Source organism: Ranitomeya imitator, chromosome 3 (assembly GCF_032444005.1).
Source record: "Ranitomeya imitator isolate aRanImi1 chromosome 3, aRanImi1.pri, whole genome shotgun sequence".
NCBI classification, from domain to species: Eukaryota; Metazoa; Chordata; class Amphibia; order Anura; family Dendrobatidae; genus Ranitomeya; species Ranitomeya imitator.
In genome coordinates, this window is record NC_091284.1 from 776,939,345 (window position 1) to 776,958,333 (window position 18,989).

Consider the following 18,989-nt stretch of genomic DNA (forward strand, 5'->3'; position numbering starts at 1 on the left):
CAGCGGAGAAGGCAGCGATGGACATTGGAAGGGTGAATATGGTGGTGTTTATTTTCTACCTTTGCAAGCCAGCGGCCAATATAAGCTTCATCCTGATAAACCCTGTAAATTCTGTCATATTTTCGCAGTATGATTTCATATTTGTCGATAAACCTGCCGTGTTCTCTGCACGCGGAGCGGTGTCACAATGTAGAGCCATGTTCTCCAGCTCTTCTGAGTTAATTCTGTTTTTCTTGATTTCACCCTGTAATAATAAGGGCGATGTAGGTCACAGATTGGGTTTTCAAGCCTGAAAAACACTGAGTTATTAGTTTGCGCTTGGCTTGGAATCGCTCGGTGTTTCAGCCACAGGAATGTGACTGACACAGGGTAGGGCTTGTTTTGCGTTCGAGGGTCTTATTTACCGTCCAAACCCGAGACCATGTGATTTCCATGTCACCGGATGAGGCAACGTTCTGCATGTACAATTAATATATTTCTGCCTTCAGATACATGCCTTGATTTTGCAGACACTTATTTTTATTGGTAAGAAGCCTCGCTCATCGCTACCGTTATATTGGGCAGTATAGATGGTATAGTGTTTCCACACATCTCATTTTTTGGTTTTGCTTTTTTTAAGCCTAAAGGAAAGACGGAAACCTATAAAGGAAAGGTTTTATTTCTCTTTTGTATCCTTTATTGGCTAAAAACAACTGCATGAAAACTAATCATGTGAATTTAGCCTAAACCGGAAAAACTTACCTTGAATTTACACTGTAAGATTATCTCGATCAATTGTACTTAAAGTCCGTTACGTGATAATTTTTCCGTGTAAACAGGCAGCTGAAGCAAAACACTCGTTTATTGGGTCAAATGATCTTTTGTGCAGCACAAAAGATCTTTGTCCTCGGCAGCACATCGGCTTGTGCAAACAGGATTCGCACTGCCAAAAACCATGGCAGCTTGTGTGCACGGCGCGATCTTATACTGATCATCAGTGCGCGTCGTTTACTGCGCTCTGCCCGTGTAAACCGGCTGTTAAACGACCGCTGTTCAGTATATGCTTACCGATTGGTAATTGTTTAATGCAACTGGGCTCTACTTTTATAAAAACCCATCACAAAAATGTAAATAGCCAAGCGATGTGATTCTAACAGTGGCTCAGTCTTGTTTTTGTTTGGTCTCTCCATTCCCAATGCCTCTCCGTACATGAGCTGGGCACCCACTACAGATATTTTGACCAATTTAGACCTTTTCCTGTTGACCATCAGCCCCTCTTGTGTCAGATGCTGACCAATTCGGGTAGATTTTTTTCACCTGGGTGCTATGTTCCCAAGTACAGTTCTGCATCATTGGAAGCCCGGACTGGACCACCGATGACCTATTGGTGCTTGTGGTTCAGAATGACAACTTACAGGCTAACCAAGAGGATAAGTCCTTCAGGAAACGTCCATCCGAGATCACTTATGGATTATATAGCCAGCTGTAGTGGCAGGGAACAGAGCGATCAAACCTCAGCTATTTTTTCTTTATTCCTGCATTGACCTTGTCTTGTTAAGTGAGTGTTCCCATCACCATGATCCTATCCCAATATGTAGTATTGTATAATAATAATAATAGCAAATACCTCCATTTATAGGTGTAGTATTGCTCTTCTGATTCACTCTGTCGCTTACCCCATGTGCAGGGCTTTGCATGGTTACGACCACTCATATCGTGACAGTTAGTAAGTTGTTAGTGGTCGTAACCATGGATACCCAAGCTACTACAATGTCCTGCACATGGGGTAAGCGACATATCACATCAGAAGAACTATACTACATTTCTAATTGGAGGTATTTGCTAATATTATTATGATTACATCTACTACATGTTGGGATAGGATCTTGGAGATAGGAATGCCCCTTTTAAGGTTTAAAAAAAAAAAATAAATAATAGACAGGTCCATCAATTCAACATATAGTCCTAACCTCTTGAGCCAGAGGGAAGCTGAAACTTCAGGAGCCAAATGTTAATTGCCTGATATTAGAGGAGAAGTCTTCTCCTAAGAGAAGGTAACATTATAGTAAAAGACAACAGAAAAACGTATTTCATAAGGGCCGTGAACAGAGATCAAATGTGCTGAATGATTCCACATAACGATTGGCTGGAAGTGTGAAGTTGATGTTACTTATGAAACTAAACATAAAGTATAACACATTGATTTATTTTTATTTTATTTTTTTTAGGTCGCCTAAAAGTGAACATGGCCAACATTTATCTGAAGCAGAAGAACTACTCCAAAGCAATTAAGTTTTATCGGATGGCTCTTGATCAAATCCCAGGTGCCCACAAGGAGATGAGGTCAGTCGTTTTTATTAAATATTTTATGAAATCCTATTATTTTCTGCTCATAAGTGTTTTTGCAGGTTGAAGCTATTTTGCAGTAAATTTATGGACTTTATAATCAACGCAAAACATTATACTGAAGAGTGCAATAAATCCGCACAATCTGCAATATCACAAGGCTCGTGAATATTAACTGTCGCATCGGTTTATGCAGGATTAAGATAATGCAGAACATCGGGGTGACTTTCGTCCGGACCGGTCAGTACGCAGACGCCATCAACTCCTTCGAGCACATCATGAGCGAGTCTCCGAATCTCAAGGCCGGTTTCAATCTGATCCTGTCTTATTTTGCTGTCGGAGACAGAGACAAGATGAAAAAGGCTTTTCAGAAGTTAATATCCGCACCTCTTGGAATTGACGATGAAGACAAATATATTTCACCCGGTGTAAGTAGTCGCATGTTGCTTTATGGATTGGGCACAGTCGTGTTGGAACAGGAGACGGCCCTCCTCAGACTGCTGGAATTGAGAATTGTCAAAAATGTAGCAGTGAGCTTACCCATTACTGGAATTAAGGGAACAAATGCCGAAGAACAGCCCCGTTATACCTCCGTCAGCAATAGTACAGTAGGCACTTTAATATTTTGGTAGGCAGCGTTCTCTGGATATCTAGCAACCCCAGATTCATCCATCAGACTGCCAGATCCTGCCATTACCCCAGCGTCTGTGTGCCTTGTACACTATCGCCCGTTGCTAGCATCGTGAACCCGGCAATCTGTGCCCACCACAGTGAATTTGAGTGGTCTGCCTCTCTGTGGCTGAGCTGCTGTTAATTCTAGATTAGTCATTGCCCAATAATTGCAGTTGGCAGGGCAGATCTAGGCGAAATGTCACAAACTGACTTCAGGTAAAGGCGCCATCGTATGACTGTACAGAGTAGCTCCAGCCTAAATATGGCAGTTTTGGCCACGACACAAGTCACACAGCCAAAAACAGCTTTCTGCAGCATAATGCAGGTCAAAAAAGGTCGTATCGCGACCCACAAGGTACCATGAGCACAACAAGCAAGTAGAAAAAAGTCAGGAATATTGGGATATTTTGCCACTTGTTTGTCATTGTCACCATACTTTTCAATGTGACCCCATTCACCATTATTATGTGACAATGTAGCATCTGCGTAGAACAATTTTTGGATTTGCAACCTGTTTCACTAACAAAACCGTTGTGTAACCCCATCCTTAAAGGGGTATCATCATTTCCAAATCTTATCCCAATATTTAGTAAGTATAATAATAATATTAGCAAATACCTCCAATTAGAAATGTAGTATAGTTTTTCTGATTCACTATGTCTGTCCTCATGTGCAGGCATTACAGGACCCTAGGGTACCGTCACACTGAAACGACGCTGCAGCGATACGACAACGATGTCGATCACTGCAGCGTCGCTGTTTGGTCGCTGGAGAGCTGTCACACAGACAGCTCTCCAGCGACCAACGATCCCGAAGTCCCCAGGTAACCAGGGTAAACATCGGGTTACTAAGCGCAGGGCCGCGCTTAGTAACCCGATGTTTACCCTGGTTACCAGCGTAAACGTATTAAAAAAAACAAAAAACATTACATACTTACATTCCGTGTCTGTCCCCCGGCGCTGTGCTTTCCTCTGCACTGTCAGCGCCGGTCAGCCGTAAAGCAGAACGGTGACGTCACCGCTGTGCTTTCTGGCTGGCCGGCGCTGATACAGGATGCAGGAGGAGTGCAGAGAAGCACAGCGCCGGGGACAGACAGTGGAAGGTAAGTATGTAGTGTTTGTTTTTTTTACGTTTACGCTGGTAACCAGAGTAAACATCGGGTTACTAAGCGCGGCCCTGCGCTTAGTAACCCGATGTTTACCCTGGTTACCAGTGAAGACATCGCTGGATCGGCGTCACACACGCCGATTCAGCGATGTCAGCGGGAGATCCAGCGACGAAATAAAGTTTCAGACGATCTGCTACGACGTACGATTCTCAGCGGGGTCCCTGATCGCAGTAGCGTGTCAGACACAGCGAGATCGTAACGATATCGCTGGAACGTCAGGGATCGTGCCGTTCTAGCGATCAAAGTGCCACTGTGTGACGGTACCCTTAGGTATCCAAGGTTAAGAGCAATAGCAACTAGCTTTGTCTCACTATATCATTGGTCATATGGATACCTAAGGTCCTGCAATCAGTGTACATAAGGAAAGAGACATAGCGAATCAGACAAACTGTACTACATTTCTAATTGGAGGTATTTGATAATATTATTACTACCCCTACTACATATCCGGAGAGGATCTTGGAGATGGGAATACCCTTTTAAAGTCGGTGGGGTCTTTGGCTCATCCTATGAGGCTACATTCACACACCAGTAATTTTGCAGCTTTGAACTCTTACATTGGCGATCTCGCAGGTGAATCGGCTGTTTCCCTGCAATGTTTTTTGATTGTGCAGGGAAACTAGGACGGCCGCAGCGGTACCTCACCGGTGGTTTACAGTCACAGCATGACCGCCGCGTGTGAATGCAGCCTAATACTGCCATTGTTTGTCTATGGAGATTGCACCACTGTCAGCTTGATTTGTATGTGCCTAGGCATAAATATAATTACTGATCTCAATAATTAGGAGGGATGGGCACTTAGACTGGGGTCCTACAAAACTGTCGGCTGAGATATATACGGCTGCGATCCAGCCTCTTCATAAAAGTGCCCGCGACTTCTATTAGAAATATATTGCAGATTGTTTGCTTCTGTTTAATGGCCGTGTGTTTTCTGCGCTAATATGCTCCCATTAGCCTTGAGCAAGAAATTCGCATCCTCTGTGACTTTTATAAAGGGGCGACATTGTAGCTGGGTGCCAGCCGTATTATGGGACCCCAGCTGAATGTTTATTTAAGTACCGTATATCATCTTTTTACTAAATATATTCTATTTTTTTTTTTTTTTTACTTTTAGGATGATCCTCATACAAATTTACTGATGGAAGCTATTAAAAATGACAGTCTATATCAAATGGAGCGAGAAAGGTAAGCGATCCTTCTGATTGCAGGATAATCCGGAAAGAATCTTACCATGCAGGGTTTTAGAGAGTCCTGGGCATTTCTCCCGTTGATGTAGCGGCTTACACCTTATATACATGACAGACTACTGAGTTTTCGGTTTATAAATGTACCTTCACACTGAGCGACGCTGCAGCGATACCGACAACGATGTTGATCGCTGCAGCTCCAACGATCCCGAGGTCCCCGGTAACCAGGGTAAACATCGGGTTACTAAGCGCAGGGCCGCGCTTAGTAACCCGATGTTTACCATGGTTACCAGCGTAAACGTTAAAAAAACAAACACTGCATACTTACCTTCAGCTGTCTGTCCTCCGGCGCTCTGCTTTCCTCTGCACTGTCAGCGCCGGTCAGCCGGAAAGCAGAGCGGTGACGTCACCGCTGTGCTTTCCGGCTGGCCGGCGCTGACACAGGATGCAGGAGGAGTGCAGAGAAGCAGAGCGCCGGGGACAGACAGCTGAAGGTAAGTATGTAGTGTTTGTTTTTTTAACGTTTACGCTGGTAACCAGGGTAAACATCGGGTTACTAAGCGCGGCCCTGCGCTTAGTAACCCGATGTTTACCCTGGTTACCAGTGAAGACATCGCTGGATCGGTGTCACACACGCCGATCCAGCGATGTCAGCGGGAGATCCAGCGACGAAATAAAGTTCTGGACTCTCCTCAGCGACCAACGATCTCCCAGTAGGGGCCTGATCGTTGGTCGCTGTCACACATAATGATTTCCTTAACGATATCGTTGCTACGTCACAAAAAGCAACGATATCGTTAACGATATCGTTATGTGTGACGGTACCTTTATGCCACAAAGGCTTTTACGTTGGTTTAGCATATCGATAACTTTAGTAAAATTTTGCACATAAATTAATTCAGGGATAACATGGAAAAATAATAAACATAGTGGTCTAAAACCAAAACCTTCAGGTTGCAGTCGATGGACTTGTGTCTACCCTCAACCTTAAAAACCTATCCTTCAATGATTTGGGCATAACTTATTGATGAAAAATGACATTATTGTGTTATACCGTGCACATTTCTTATAACACTTACTTATCTTATTTTTCCCACCTGTTAGGAAAGCATTGGCTGAAAAGTATATTATGACAGCAGCAAAATTGATAGCACCTGTAATTGAAACCTCGTTTGATGTTGGCTATGACTGGTAAGAACGGTTAAGTAGTGATGATTGAACGTGCTGGGATACGGTGTTATCTGAGCATGCTTGAGTGCTAACAGAGTGTCTGAAAAATATGTTCGAGACCCCACAGCTTCTTGTCTTGTGTCTGTTTGACAGCTGCAACATATGCAAGGATTGCTTAACAAACAGGAAATCCCTGCATATGTTGCAGCTGTCGAATAGTTGAGACATGCAGCCGCGGGGACTGGAACATAATTTTTGAGCATGTCGAAGCACTCAGCACCCAAGCATGCCCAGATAACACCTTATCTGAGCACATTCGCTCATCACTAGCTGGTACGTTTCAGTGCTTTAATTTGATATAGAAGAATGAATTTAATATACTTTGGGTTCTTAGGTGCGTGGAGGTTGTCAAAACATCACAATATGTGGAACTAGCTAATGACCTGGAGATCAATAAAGCTATTACTTTCCTGAAACAGAAGAACTTCACCCAGGTATATTCTCCTCACTGCTTTCAGTTTTCTTTGTTAATTGCATATATACCGGATATAACTACGTCATTTAAGTTATTAAAGAGGTTGTTCAGTGCTTCAATATTATGTCCTGTCCTAAGGATATCAGATCAGTGGGGATGCAGCATCCAACAGCCTCGCCGGTCAGCAATACCCGGTGCTGGCTGTGGCCGGATAGGCTCAGTTGCAGAGAGATGATTCTAGTCTGGCATCGCCCCCGACAGCCTCCTCCCGTACTGCTCTAGGTGATTGACAGGTCTCCCCCCTTGTGTGTATGAGAGACCTCTCAGTCGCTTAGAGCGGTGCAGGGACAGGGGCAGTGCCGGACTAGTGTCACCTCTAACTCTGGTCCCCAGCCGGATCGCCAAACTCTATTTCTCCTTCGCCACATTGGGGGACACAGGACCATGGGTGTTATGCTGCTGTCACTAGGAGGCTGACACTAAGCTGAGACAAAAAAAGGTTAGCTCCTCCCCTGCAGTATACACCCTAATGCTGGCTTCCAGAGACCCAGTTCAAGCTTAGTGTCCGTAGGAGGCACACTGATTTTTACTTTCTAACCGGACGAAGGGGGCGACGGATTCTTTCATGTTCCGATCTCCCCCGAACCTACAACAGGCGAGCACGGGAGTTTCACCTCTCCGTATCCTCTCCTGCGACGTGGGAGCCACTGCCTGAGCTGACCCTTTTGGGCGACGGTCCCTTTCACGGGCGCCGATATCCCCTCGAAGTACAGACGAGCACTGGTGTTTTACCTCCAGTATCCTCTTCTGCAGCCAGGCCTTTTTATTGCCGGACATTCAGCCCTGTCCACCAGGTTTCACCCTCGGCTGTACAGAGGCACTATTACCTGTGGCGTCCGTGCAGCCCACACTGCATCACCACTGTCTACGCGGCTGATTCAGGTGGTGGACGGTTCCTCTCCACCCCCCTTTCTGGGGTCGGTGGATAGAGGCTTCCCAACCCCTGCACCGTCCCTGTTCTCTCACTCCAGGCACTCCTTCAGCCCCCTATGCAGCAGCTGCTTCCTCGGGGTAAGTGTCTCGGGGGGGGGGGGGGGGGAAGGTGGGGGTGGTGGGGGTCGCCGGTTCGTCAGTCCGGAGGGCTGCCTTAGCGGTGGCACACACACTTTTTTCTGGCCTCCCTTCTATTCCGGCCATCAGCGGCCGCGCGCCGGGCCGAAGCCGCAACTTTAGCCCCCGGCTTCGGCCTAGCCGCAGGCCGCATCCCGAGGCTCCGCCCCCTCTTGCGCGTCATCTTGCGGCGCCGCCCCCCGGTCCTGGCGCTTCTCGCCGCCTGCGAGATCTCTCTTCCTGATCTCGGCGGCCATCTTGGATTCCTCCCTGCACGCCGCAGCTCCAGCTCTCTGGCCGCAGCTTCCCACGTGCAGCGCTGTTATCGCCCGCCGTCGCCACACTTCTTCTGCGGGACACAGGACCTCGGTAAGGAGACTACGTCAGCCTCGCCTCTGCAGTGCCGCCCTCACTTCTGTAGTTTATAGACCCTGTGGTCTATTTTACATTAGGTACACCATGTCCCAGTCAAGGTCTAAAAAATCCTCTAAGGTGCATACGACCTTTTTTTCTGCATGTACCTTCTGCCAGGCTCCACTTCCTCGGCCTCAAAGTTCCCCCCTCTGCTCAGCCTGCGATGCCCCATGTGCCCAGGAGCCCGCCACCGACTCCGGCGTACCTAGTCCCCCCGCGTGGGTCGCGTCACTCTCGCAGTCCGTGGATTTTTTAGCCAATGCCATCAAATCCATTCAGAACCCTCCTGGGGAACGGGACAATCCGTTACAGGTGTTAAGAGATCCCTCCGTAGCAGGGGAATCTTCGGCCAGCAGGGGCCGCTCTCTCCGGAAAGAGGCACGGTCATCCAGAAAAAGGATCCGCACTACCTCTCCTGAGCGCTCATCTCGCCACTCAGCTTCTGGCAGCTCCACCTCTCGCTCACCCTCTTTGGGGGCTCGCAGCGTTCACGACTCCGAATATGAGTCTGATGTATCCTTAGACCCGGAGGCTCCGGAGTTTAGATCTACGGTTGACTCCCTCATTGTAGTAGTCAATCACGCACTTAAAGTGGACGATGACTCTAATTCTGCTCCGGACCACGCAATCTCCTTTACTAGAACCAAGCGTTCTCATAAGACCTTCGCCTCTCACCCAGATTTTCTGGAGATAGTCAGGCGACACAGGGAGCGTCCGGATAAACGTTTCACGGGAAAAAAGGACCTGGTATCGAAGTATCCCTTTTCAGCAGATCTCGTGAAAGACTGGACGGATCCCCCACTGGTAGATCCCCCAGTTTCGCGCCTTGCTTCCAAAACGCTCCTATCCGTTCCGGAAGGCGCTTCGATTAAGAGTCCCACTGAACGCCAGCTAGATTCCCTAGCTTGCTCAGTGTACGAAGCCTCAGGTTCTTCCCTATCTCCCTCCTTCGCCGCGGCTTGGGTGGCCAAGGCAATGGTTTCCTGGGCGGATGCTCTAGCGAAATCCATTCATGAACAGGATCTCCCGGCTGAGATGGCGGACCTTGCTAAACAGATAGCCATGGCCGGGGATTACGTGATGTACGCATCTCTCGATGCAGCGAATTGCGCAGCATCGGCGGCCTCAAACGCCATCACTATCAGAAGGGCTATTTGGCTCAGAGAGTGGCGCGCAGATTCCTCTTCTAAAAAATCTCTGATTTCTCTCCCTTTTCAGAGTGGGCGTCTCTTTGGTGAAAAGCTAGACCAGCTTATTTCTGACACTACAGGGGGAAAGAGCAAGTTCCTTCCCCAACAGAGGCCCAAGGCGGCCTTCCAGCGCCAGCCATTTTTTCGTTTTCGGCCCTTTCGTACCAGCCCAGCCTGGTCCAATCCTGCCGGTTTTTCCAGATCGGTCCGATCCGCTCGCTCAGACAGAGAGGTTCGTCCCTCTTTCAGGCCGAATCCGTCCTGGCGAGGAAAGCCTAGACCCCCCCCAGATTCCCTTCTCAATGACTCGGGAACGGCACCAGTCGATACCACCAGAGTAGGCGGACGCCTACTTCTTTTTCAGCAAGCCTGGCTCTCCGTCGTTCCCGACGAATGGGTCAGGGATCTGGTGTCGTCTGGCTACAAAATAGAGTTCTCTGCTCCTCCTCCAATTCGTTTTTTTCCCTCGCGCCTCCCCAGTTCGGGAGCTCAGTCTCGCGCCCTCCTTTGCGCCACTCACTCCCTCCGCCAGTGCGGGGTCATTGTTCCGGTTCCGGAACACGAGAAGTTCAAAGGTTTCTACTCAAACCTCTTCGTCGTGCCAAAAAAGGACGGGAAAGTGCGCCCCATGTTGGATCTGAAGCTCCTGAACAAGTGCGTAAAAGTACGACACTTTAGGATGGAATCGCTCGGGTCGGTCATCTCCTCGATGGAAAGAGGGGAATTCTTGGCATCAATAGATATCAAGGATGCCTATCTTCACATTCCAATATTCCCGCCACATCAAAGGTTCCTCCGCTTTGCCATTCTAGAGGACCAGTTCACGGCCTTACCCTTCGGTCTTGCCACGGCACCCAGGGTATTCACGAAGGTCATGGCGGCTGTCATGGCCATTCTTCATTCTCGAGGAGTCGTCGTGTTGCCTTACTTAGACGACCTCCTCATAAAGGGTCCGTCTTATCAGGCCTGCGAGGCAAGCGTCCACATTACCGTGGATTCTCTTTCGCGCCTGGGCTGGTTGATCAACTTGGACAAGTCCTCTCCCGTCCCTGCCCGTCGAATCTCCTTTCTGGGAATGATCCTGGACACTTCAAGGGGTTTGGTCTTGCTTCCTCGGGCCAAGGCCCAAGCACTTCGGCAAGGAGCCCGAACGCTCTGCCATCCTCGCCCGCGACCCATTCGGTTTGCCATGAAAATCCTGGGAAAGATGGTTGCAGCAATCGAAGCGGTTCCTTTCGCTCAACTCCATCTCCGCCCCTTGCAACAGGCTCTACTGGACAACTGGGACAGGAGTCTCTCATCTCTCGACCGTCCTTGCCCGTTGTCTCCGCGGATCAGACAATCTCTCGTTTGGTGGACCCTGGGCCCATCTCTTCTCCAGGGGAAGTCCTTTCTCCCGATCCGCTGGTTAGTGGTAACTACCGACGCCAGTCTCCTCGGCTGGGGTGCGGTGTTTCTTCACCACTCTGCCCAGGGCCGTTGGACTGTTCGGGAGTCGAGGCTCCCTAACAACATTCTGGAGATTCGTGCGATCAGGCTTGCTCTGAATCGCTTTCACGCCCTGCTTGCGGGCCACCCGATTCGAGTCCAATCGGACAACGTCACAGCGGTGGCTTACATAAATCACCAGGGGGGTACCCGCAGCAGGGCGGCGATGCAGGAAGTCTCCCACATTCTTCGTTGGGCCGAAACCAACCATTCCACCATCTCCGCGGTGCACATTCCGGGAGTCGAAAACTGGGTGGCGGACTTTCTGAGCCGCCAGGGCCTTGCCTCGGGGGAGTGGGAACTCCATCCAGAGGTTTTTCGACAGATCTGCCTTCGCTGGGGGACCCCGGACGTGGATCTGATGGCGTCCAGATTGAATGCCAAGGTCCACCACTTCATTGCGCGTTCTCAGGATCCCCAGGCCATTGGAGTGGACGCGCTGATATTCCCCTGGAATCAGTTTCAGCTCCCATATGTGTTTCCTCCACTTCCCTTACTGCCGAAGGCGATCCGAAAGATCAAGACGGAGGGTGTTCCGGTCATTCTGGTCGCCCCAGATTGGCCACGTCGCGCTTGGTACGCGGAGCTCGTTCAGCTCGTAGCCGACGTCCCCTGGCGGTTACCAGACCGCCCAGACCTGCTTCGCCAAGGACCGATCTGCCACCAGAGCTCAGGGGCCCTACGTTTAACGGCGTGGCTGTTGAAACCTGGATTCTAACTCGAGCTGGTTTTTCTCAGCAGGTCATTCCCACCATGCTAAGCGCTCGCAAGGCGTCTTCCGCTTCCATTTACCACCGCGCTTTGAAGACCTTCTCATGGTGCAGGCTCCAAGGTCACCCTCCGCTAGTCTTCTCAATCCCTTGCATCTTGGATTTCCTTCAGTCCGGGTTGGATTCCGGCCTGGCACTGAGTTCCCTCAAAGGTCAGATCTCAGCGTTATCCGTGTTGTTTCAACGCAGGATCACTGCCAACCTTCAAGTCAAGACTTTCATTCAGGGGGTCTCCCATGTGGTACCCCCCTACAGAATGCCGTTAGAGACCTGGGATCTCAACTTGGTCCTGGGGGTTCTCCAGGAACCTCCATTTGAACCCCTTCAGGACGTTCCGCTTTCTGTCCTCTCCTGGAAGGTTGCCTTCCTCGTAGCCGTAACGTCTATCAGACGGGTCTCAGAATTGGCCGCTTTATCCTGCCGGGCTCCTTTTCTTGCCTTCCATCAGGACAAGGTAGTCCTACGCCCTTCTCCGGCCTTTCTTCCTAAGGTGGTCTCATCTTTTCACCTTAACGAGGACATCATTCTTCCCTCTTTTTGCCCGCAGCCAAAACACAGAGTTGAAAAAGCCCTTCATACCCTGGATGTGGTACGGGCTCTTAGGAGGTACATTTCCAGAACGGCTCATTTCAGAAAATCGGACGCCCTTTTCGTGCTCCCGGAGGGTCACAGAAAGGGTTTGGCTGCGTCTAAAGCCACAATAGCCAGATGGATTCGATCTGCTATCCAGGAATCCTATCGGGTCAGGGGCAGTCCTATCCCGGCGGGGATTAGAGCACACTCCACTCGGTCGATGGGTGCTTCCTGGGCCATCCGGCACCAGGCTACAGCGGAGCAGGTGTGCAAGGCTGCAACGTGGTCCAGCCTGCATACTTTCACAAAGCACTACAATGTCCACATTCACTCCTCTGCGGACGCGGCCCTTGGCAGACGTATTCTGCAAGCGGCCGTTGCGCATTTGTAGTCAGATGGTACTCGGAGTAGTCAGATGGTACACGGAGTTATTTGGTGGTTGTTGTTTCCCTCCCAGGGACTGCTTTGGGACGTCCCATGGTCCTGTGTCCCCCAATGTGGCGAAGGAGAAATAGGGATTTTTGTGTACTCACCGTAAAATCCTTTTCTCCGAGCCACTCATTGGGGGACACAGCACCCACCCTGGTAGCCTTACGGCTCGTTGCCTTTTTTAGTTTTGACTGTTTCGTTGACATGTTATACTCTAATGTTACTTGATATTTTGTTGTTATTATCCTACTGCTTTTGCACTGAACTGGGTCTCTGGAAGCCAGCATGAGGGTGTATACTGCAGGGGAGGAGCTAACCTTTTTTTGTCTCAGCTTAGTGTCAGCCTCCTAGTGACAGCAGCATAACACCTATGGTCCTGTGTCCCCCAATGAGTGGCTCGGAGAAAAGGATTTTACGGTGAGTACACACAAAAATCCCTATTTTATCTGAAACGCCCGAGAGTTTCAGAGCAAAATATACCTGGCTACGATTGTGGTTTGGGCAGCATGAATCCGCTGATAGGTTCCCTGTAAAACCCATTTACTATAAGTTACCCACAGCCTTTAAAAGAGTCATTTCATCTCGACAACCCATTCTTGAAAGGAAGGTGGCACACAGAACTGCTCTTAATGCGGCAGGCTCTTTGCATTAGTTATCAGTACGGTCACAAGAATCCTCATCAGTGGCCAATTCTGGAACTAGAATAAGTTATAAAAAAAAATATTTTTGGATTTATTTATTTTTTGTTTTACTATAATTGTACTTTTTTTTTTTTTTTTTTACTTTTTGCTTGACAATGTCAGAACAATATGGTATGTACTTCACTGTTCTGTAGATTAGTGTGTAGCTATCGGGGTTTAGGCATTATTAGCTCTACGATCATCCAATGACCTGATGATATAATGTTATCTTCCTCCTGCTTAGCCTTCCGAGTGGTGTCTCCATTTTTAGAAGTCATTTATATTAAGATTTTTTTCCCTTTTAGGCTGTAGAAACTTTAAAAATGTTTGAGAAAAAAGACAGCAGAGTAAAAAGTGCAGCAGCAACTAACCTGTCATTCCTATACTTCCTGGTAAGTTCCCATGGGTAATTTATAACCAAGAAACCATGAAATTGGGCTGGTGACTGGGGTCTCATTTAGTAGTGTTACCTCCAGCATGTGCAGGACGGGAACTGTATCTAGTCCGGGAGCTGTATCCGTGTATTGACATTATGTCTTGTAGTGCTACCTTGATCATGTGCTGCAATAGGACTCAGCACAGGACTCTATTCAGGCGACAGTATACAGTCCAGGAGCTGTAGCTGTGTAATGATATGTCCTATAGTGCTGCACTAGGACTCAGCACAGGACTGTATCCAGGCTTCAGATTACAGTCCAGGCACTGTAGCTGTGTAATGACGTTATGTCCTATAGTGCTGCCTCCAGCATGTGCTGCAATAGGAAGCAGTATGGGACTGTTTCCAGGTTCTAGTATCCAGTCCAGGGACTGTAGCTGTGCAATTACATTATGTCCTATAGTGCTGCTTCCAGCATGTGCTGCACTAGGACACAGCACAGGACTATATGCAGGTTCCAGTATCCAGTCCGGGGGCCGGAGCTGTGTAATGACGTTATGTCCTATAATGCTATCTCCAGCACGTGCTGCACTAGGTCACAGCACAGGACTATATCCAGGCTCCAGTATCCAGTCCGGGAGTTGTAGCTGTGTAATGACGTTATGTCCTTTAATGCTATCTCCAGCACGTGCTGCACTAGGACACAGCACAGGACTATATCCAGGCTCCACTGTCCAGTCCGAAAGCTGTAGCTGTGTAATGACGTTATGTCCTATAATGCTATCTCCAGCATATGCTGCACTAGGACACATCACAGGACTATATCCAGGTTCCAGTATCCAGTCCGGGGGTCGGAGCTGTGTAATGACGTTATGTCCTATAATGTGATCTCCAGCACGTGCTGCACTAGGACACAGCACAGGACCATATCCAGGCTCCAGTATCCAGTCCGAAAGCTGTAGCTGTGTAATGACGTTATGTCCTATAATGCTATCTCCAGCACGTGCTGCACTAGGACACAGCACAGGACCATATCCAGGCTCCAGTATCCAGTCCGGGGGTCGGAGCTGTGTAATGTCATTATGTCCTATAGTGCTTCCTCCTGTACTGGAGATGGGAAACACAGAATCTGTGCTGCTGTTTAAAAACATGATCATAAATGGTTTCTTTTTAAATGATGGCTGTGCCAGTTTAGAAACATGCTTAGAAATTTTTTTTCAATTTATCTCCAGCAACAAAAGGAGGGCAACAAAATTAATAAAGGGGATGGGAGAACTACAATACCCAGATAGATTAGCGAAATTAGGATTATTTAGTCTAGAAAAAAGACGACTGAGGGGCGATCTAATAACCATGTATAAGTATATAAGGGGACAATACAAATATCTCGCTGAGGATCTGTTTATACCAAGGAAGGTGACGGGCACAAGGGGGCATTCTTTGCGTCTGGAGGAGAGAAGGTTTTTCCACCAACATAGAAGAGGATTCTTTACTGTTAGGGCAGTGAGAATCTGGAATTGCTTGCCTGAGGAGGTGGTGATGGCGAACTCAGTCGAGGGGTTCAAGAGAGGCCTGGATGTCTTCCTGGAGCAGAACAATATTGTATCATACAATTATTAGGTTCTGTAGAATGACGTAGATCTGGGGATTTATTATGATGGAATATAGGCTGAACTGGATGGACAAATGTCTTTTTTCGGCCTTACTAACTATGTTACTATGTTACTATTCACCATTGTATTTTCTTTAATTTCTTCCAGGAGAAAGATTATTCCCAGGCCGACCTGTATGCAGATTTAGCCGTTAACGCTGATCGTTACAATCCATCAGCACTGACAAATAAAGGCAATTCCGTATTTGTAAGTGGAGACTATGAAAAAGCTACTGAATTTTACAAAGAAGCTTTGAGGAACGACTCCTCCTGCACCGAATCACTGTATAACCTGGGTGAGAAAGCGCTTCCTAACTTAGGTGTAATACATCCCATGGTTTCCTTCAATGGAGAAGCCACATTATTATATTGTAATCTATTATAATTTCCCTCTCTATAGCACCGTGAGACAGAAAATAAAACACTCGTGCATCATCCACATGTCACAGAGTAGTGTTGGTGCACGTACACCGTATCTTCTGATCCAGCAACGTGTAGCTTTGTGGTGACCTCCATAGTCTTGTTGCCGGGATCTTTGGGATTAGATTGCAAACTAAAGTCTTATATAAACGCTTTTTTTCCCCACAGGTTTGACGTACAAGAAACTAAATCGCTTGGAGGAAGCTTTGGATTGTTTTCATAAACTTCATGCGATCCTGAGGAGCAGCGCACAGGTTGTCAGTCAGATCGCAAACTTGTATCCTTGTCTGAGGGATAAAGGGTTTGTTGCCTATATATCTACGGGGCAGGGAGTGTAAATTGTAACGTAGACGCCAGGCTCAGAGAGTGCTTGAAGGTTAATAAAGAGTTATTCCAAACTATTAAATTGATCACTAGTATATGACCTTGCTTTGGTGATCTGGGCTAGCATCAGTCCTGAGAATGAATGGGTTGAGCCACAGTTCTCCACCAAAAACTTATAGGGTTTCCTGCGCTGGTATGGCGCTTTCATTCTCATAATTGAGCCCCTATCAATCACAAAGTGATTTCATATTTTATAGATCGGCCATAATGAACATTGGCCTGTACAAACGATGGCACCAGTCACCCCATGGGTTATCAAACCTCAGTTCACAATACTTGTCAAATTACAAGGGGTCTTCAGATAGCTGGTGAAATGTGGCGCTTGCAGAGATCCAGCTATTTTGCATGAGAATTCGATTTGTAAAATTCTGAAAGCATTGTTTGTCTCTCTCCCCTGCTGTAACCCTTTGTTTTCACCTGCACACCACAAAGATGATGTCTATGTGAATGAAATAAAGGACTTTTTAGCCTAAGGATATGGGTAAGTGTTGCATTTCTCTTGTTAACTGTTACCTTTGTAATGCGTACTAATATAACAATGTGTGCATGTCTTGTATGTTATTACAATGTATCACTTTTACTTTTAAAGGGACCCTGTCATGTCAAAAAAACTATTAACCTGCAGACATGGGGTTAATCTGCAGGTTTATAGCATTCTATAGCCGTGGGTGGGGCCGCTGCACTGAAAGTCCAGCTACCAGGGTGAAATTAACTTTATTCTTCCCTGCAACCTCCGTCTTTCAGTCTTAGAGGGACAGCTGACACTGCTTCAGCCACTGCCATTGCAAAGTTTGTTTTTACAAGCGCTTTGTAGTAGCAATTTTGGCCATTTGACAAAATGAGACAACACCTTTTAAGGGAACTTTTTTCCCCCCCTCAAAACACACATGGATGGAAATGCTCTTTCATGTTAACCTTATAAGTTGTTCTTTGTGCATATATACCTTAACAAGTGTATGTAGGTATGAAATTCTTGACGATCCTAATCAAGCAATCGAATGGCTCTTACAACTTATAAACATTGTACCGACTGATTCCCATGCACTTGCCAAACTTGGAGAACTGTACGATATTCAGGGTGACAAGTCCGAGGCATTTCAGTTCTACTGTGAGGTGTGTTCAGTGTACTGTGAAATCTTCAGGACTGTGCTGTTAAAGTTAAAAGTTGCATGTTATATTGTCTAATAAACAGTGTAGGGAATCAATCTCTGTGGTAGGCACTTGACATTCGGCCTTGGGTAGCGTTCTCACAGACAATGCGGTTTTGGTCCAAACACATGCAGTTTTTATTTCTTTCCTCAGGTTGAAAAGCACCAACTCGGTAGCACAAAACCGCTACTGTCCATAGCATCCAGTGATACTTGCAGTTCTCTGCTCACGGCCTGCGCAGTCTCTTCTTATAGAGTGATTCTGGCCTGTCTCTCTCTCTTTCCAGCTCCAAAGCACATCCAGTCTGGTCAGCTTCCCTGAGCTGACTGCTTTATATGAACATCTAGCCTGTTTACATGCAGGGCCAGTCAGGTGCAGTAATCAAAGCCTTCAGAGCTGGGATTTAACCGTAGCCTATCTGGCATTGCTCTGCGAAAAGTCGAGGGCTGGGCACCATCTGACAACCCACCATGTCTACAGGGGGCCACTTTACCAAAATTTACTTTGTGAAGGGGTGTGGCCAGCAGGATTGTAGAGTCAGTATCCATTTTGGTGGTGTCAATATAAAATGGTTCGACTCCTAAAATATATAAGAAATTGGTACAATAGTTCAATGCAGTATGTACTGAATATTTTTTTATAAGAATTTAGGAAAGTTGTGAAATGTCCTATGAATGACTGTTCTAGAAGAGGATTCTTTACTGTTAGGGCAGTGAGAATCTGGAATTGCTTGCCTGAGGAGGTGGTGATGGCGAACTCAGTCGAGGGGTTCAAGAGAGGCCTGGATGTCTTCCTGGAGCAGAACAATATTGTATCTTACAATTAGGTTCTGTAGAAGGACGTAGATCTGGGGATTTATTATGATGGAATATAGGCTGAACTGGATGGACAAATGTCTTTTTTCGGCCTTACTAACTATGTTACTATGTTATGTATTCCTGATGTAAGGATCTCTGCTTTTAGCTGAGATGAATCTGTGCTGCACGTTATGTACATGCTCAGTAGTGAGGCAGTGCTGTGAGTGAGTCATGGACTTGAAGTCGAAAGTTAGGGAAATTGAGGAGTCTGAGTCAGAGGTTTGGCTTACTGTCTCCACAGTTCTGATGGCCAGTTCTGTATTGTCACCTTTGTGTCTGCCTCAGGAATTCTACAGGGCTTTATGTTGACCTGAGCGGGAGGCCCATGTTTCACACTAGCGTGGCTTGGTAACTCCAAGAACCTGCTTTTATTTTTGGGTACCAATTTTCGTCCTTGTTGGCGTTGGAAAGGTGACAAATTTCTTCCTACTTTGACATCAGGAAGGCTTCTAACTGGGCTAACAGGCAAGGTGTGTCTAGTGGGTTCTTACCTTCCCCCCC

At 47.3% G+C, this 18,989-nt stretch overlaps 1 protein-coding gene across 1 annotated transcript in view; it reads left to right on the forward strand.

The window, feature by feature from the left end:
• Positions 1–18,989, forward strand: part of IFT88 (intraflagellar transport 88) — an 80,003-nt gene that overhangs the window by 26,448 nt on the left and 34,566 nt on the right. The window contains exons 11-19 of the mRNA XM_069759100.1: positions 2,208–2,322; positions 2,522–2,753; positions 5,280–5,350; positions 6,457–6,543; positions 6,917–7,016; positions 13,957–14,043; positions 15,788–15,974; positions 16,267–16,375; positions 17,445–17,595. Of these exons, the coding sequence (XP_069615201.1) occupies positions 2,208–2,322; positions 2,522–2,753; positions 5,280–5,350; positions 6,457–6,543; positions 6,917–7,016; positions 13,957–14,043; positions 15,788–15,974; positions 16,267–16,375; positions 17,445–17,595 (1,139 nt within the window). The remainder of the gene's footprint in view (positions 1–2,207; positions 2,323–2,521; positions 2,754–5,279; positions 5,351–6,456; positions 6,544–6,916; positions 7,017–13,956; positions 14,044–15,787; positions 15,975–16,266; positions 16,376–17,444; positions 17,596–18,989) is intronic.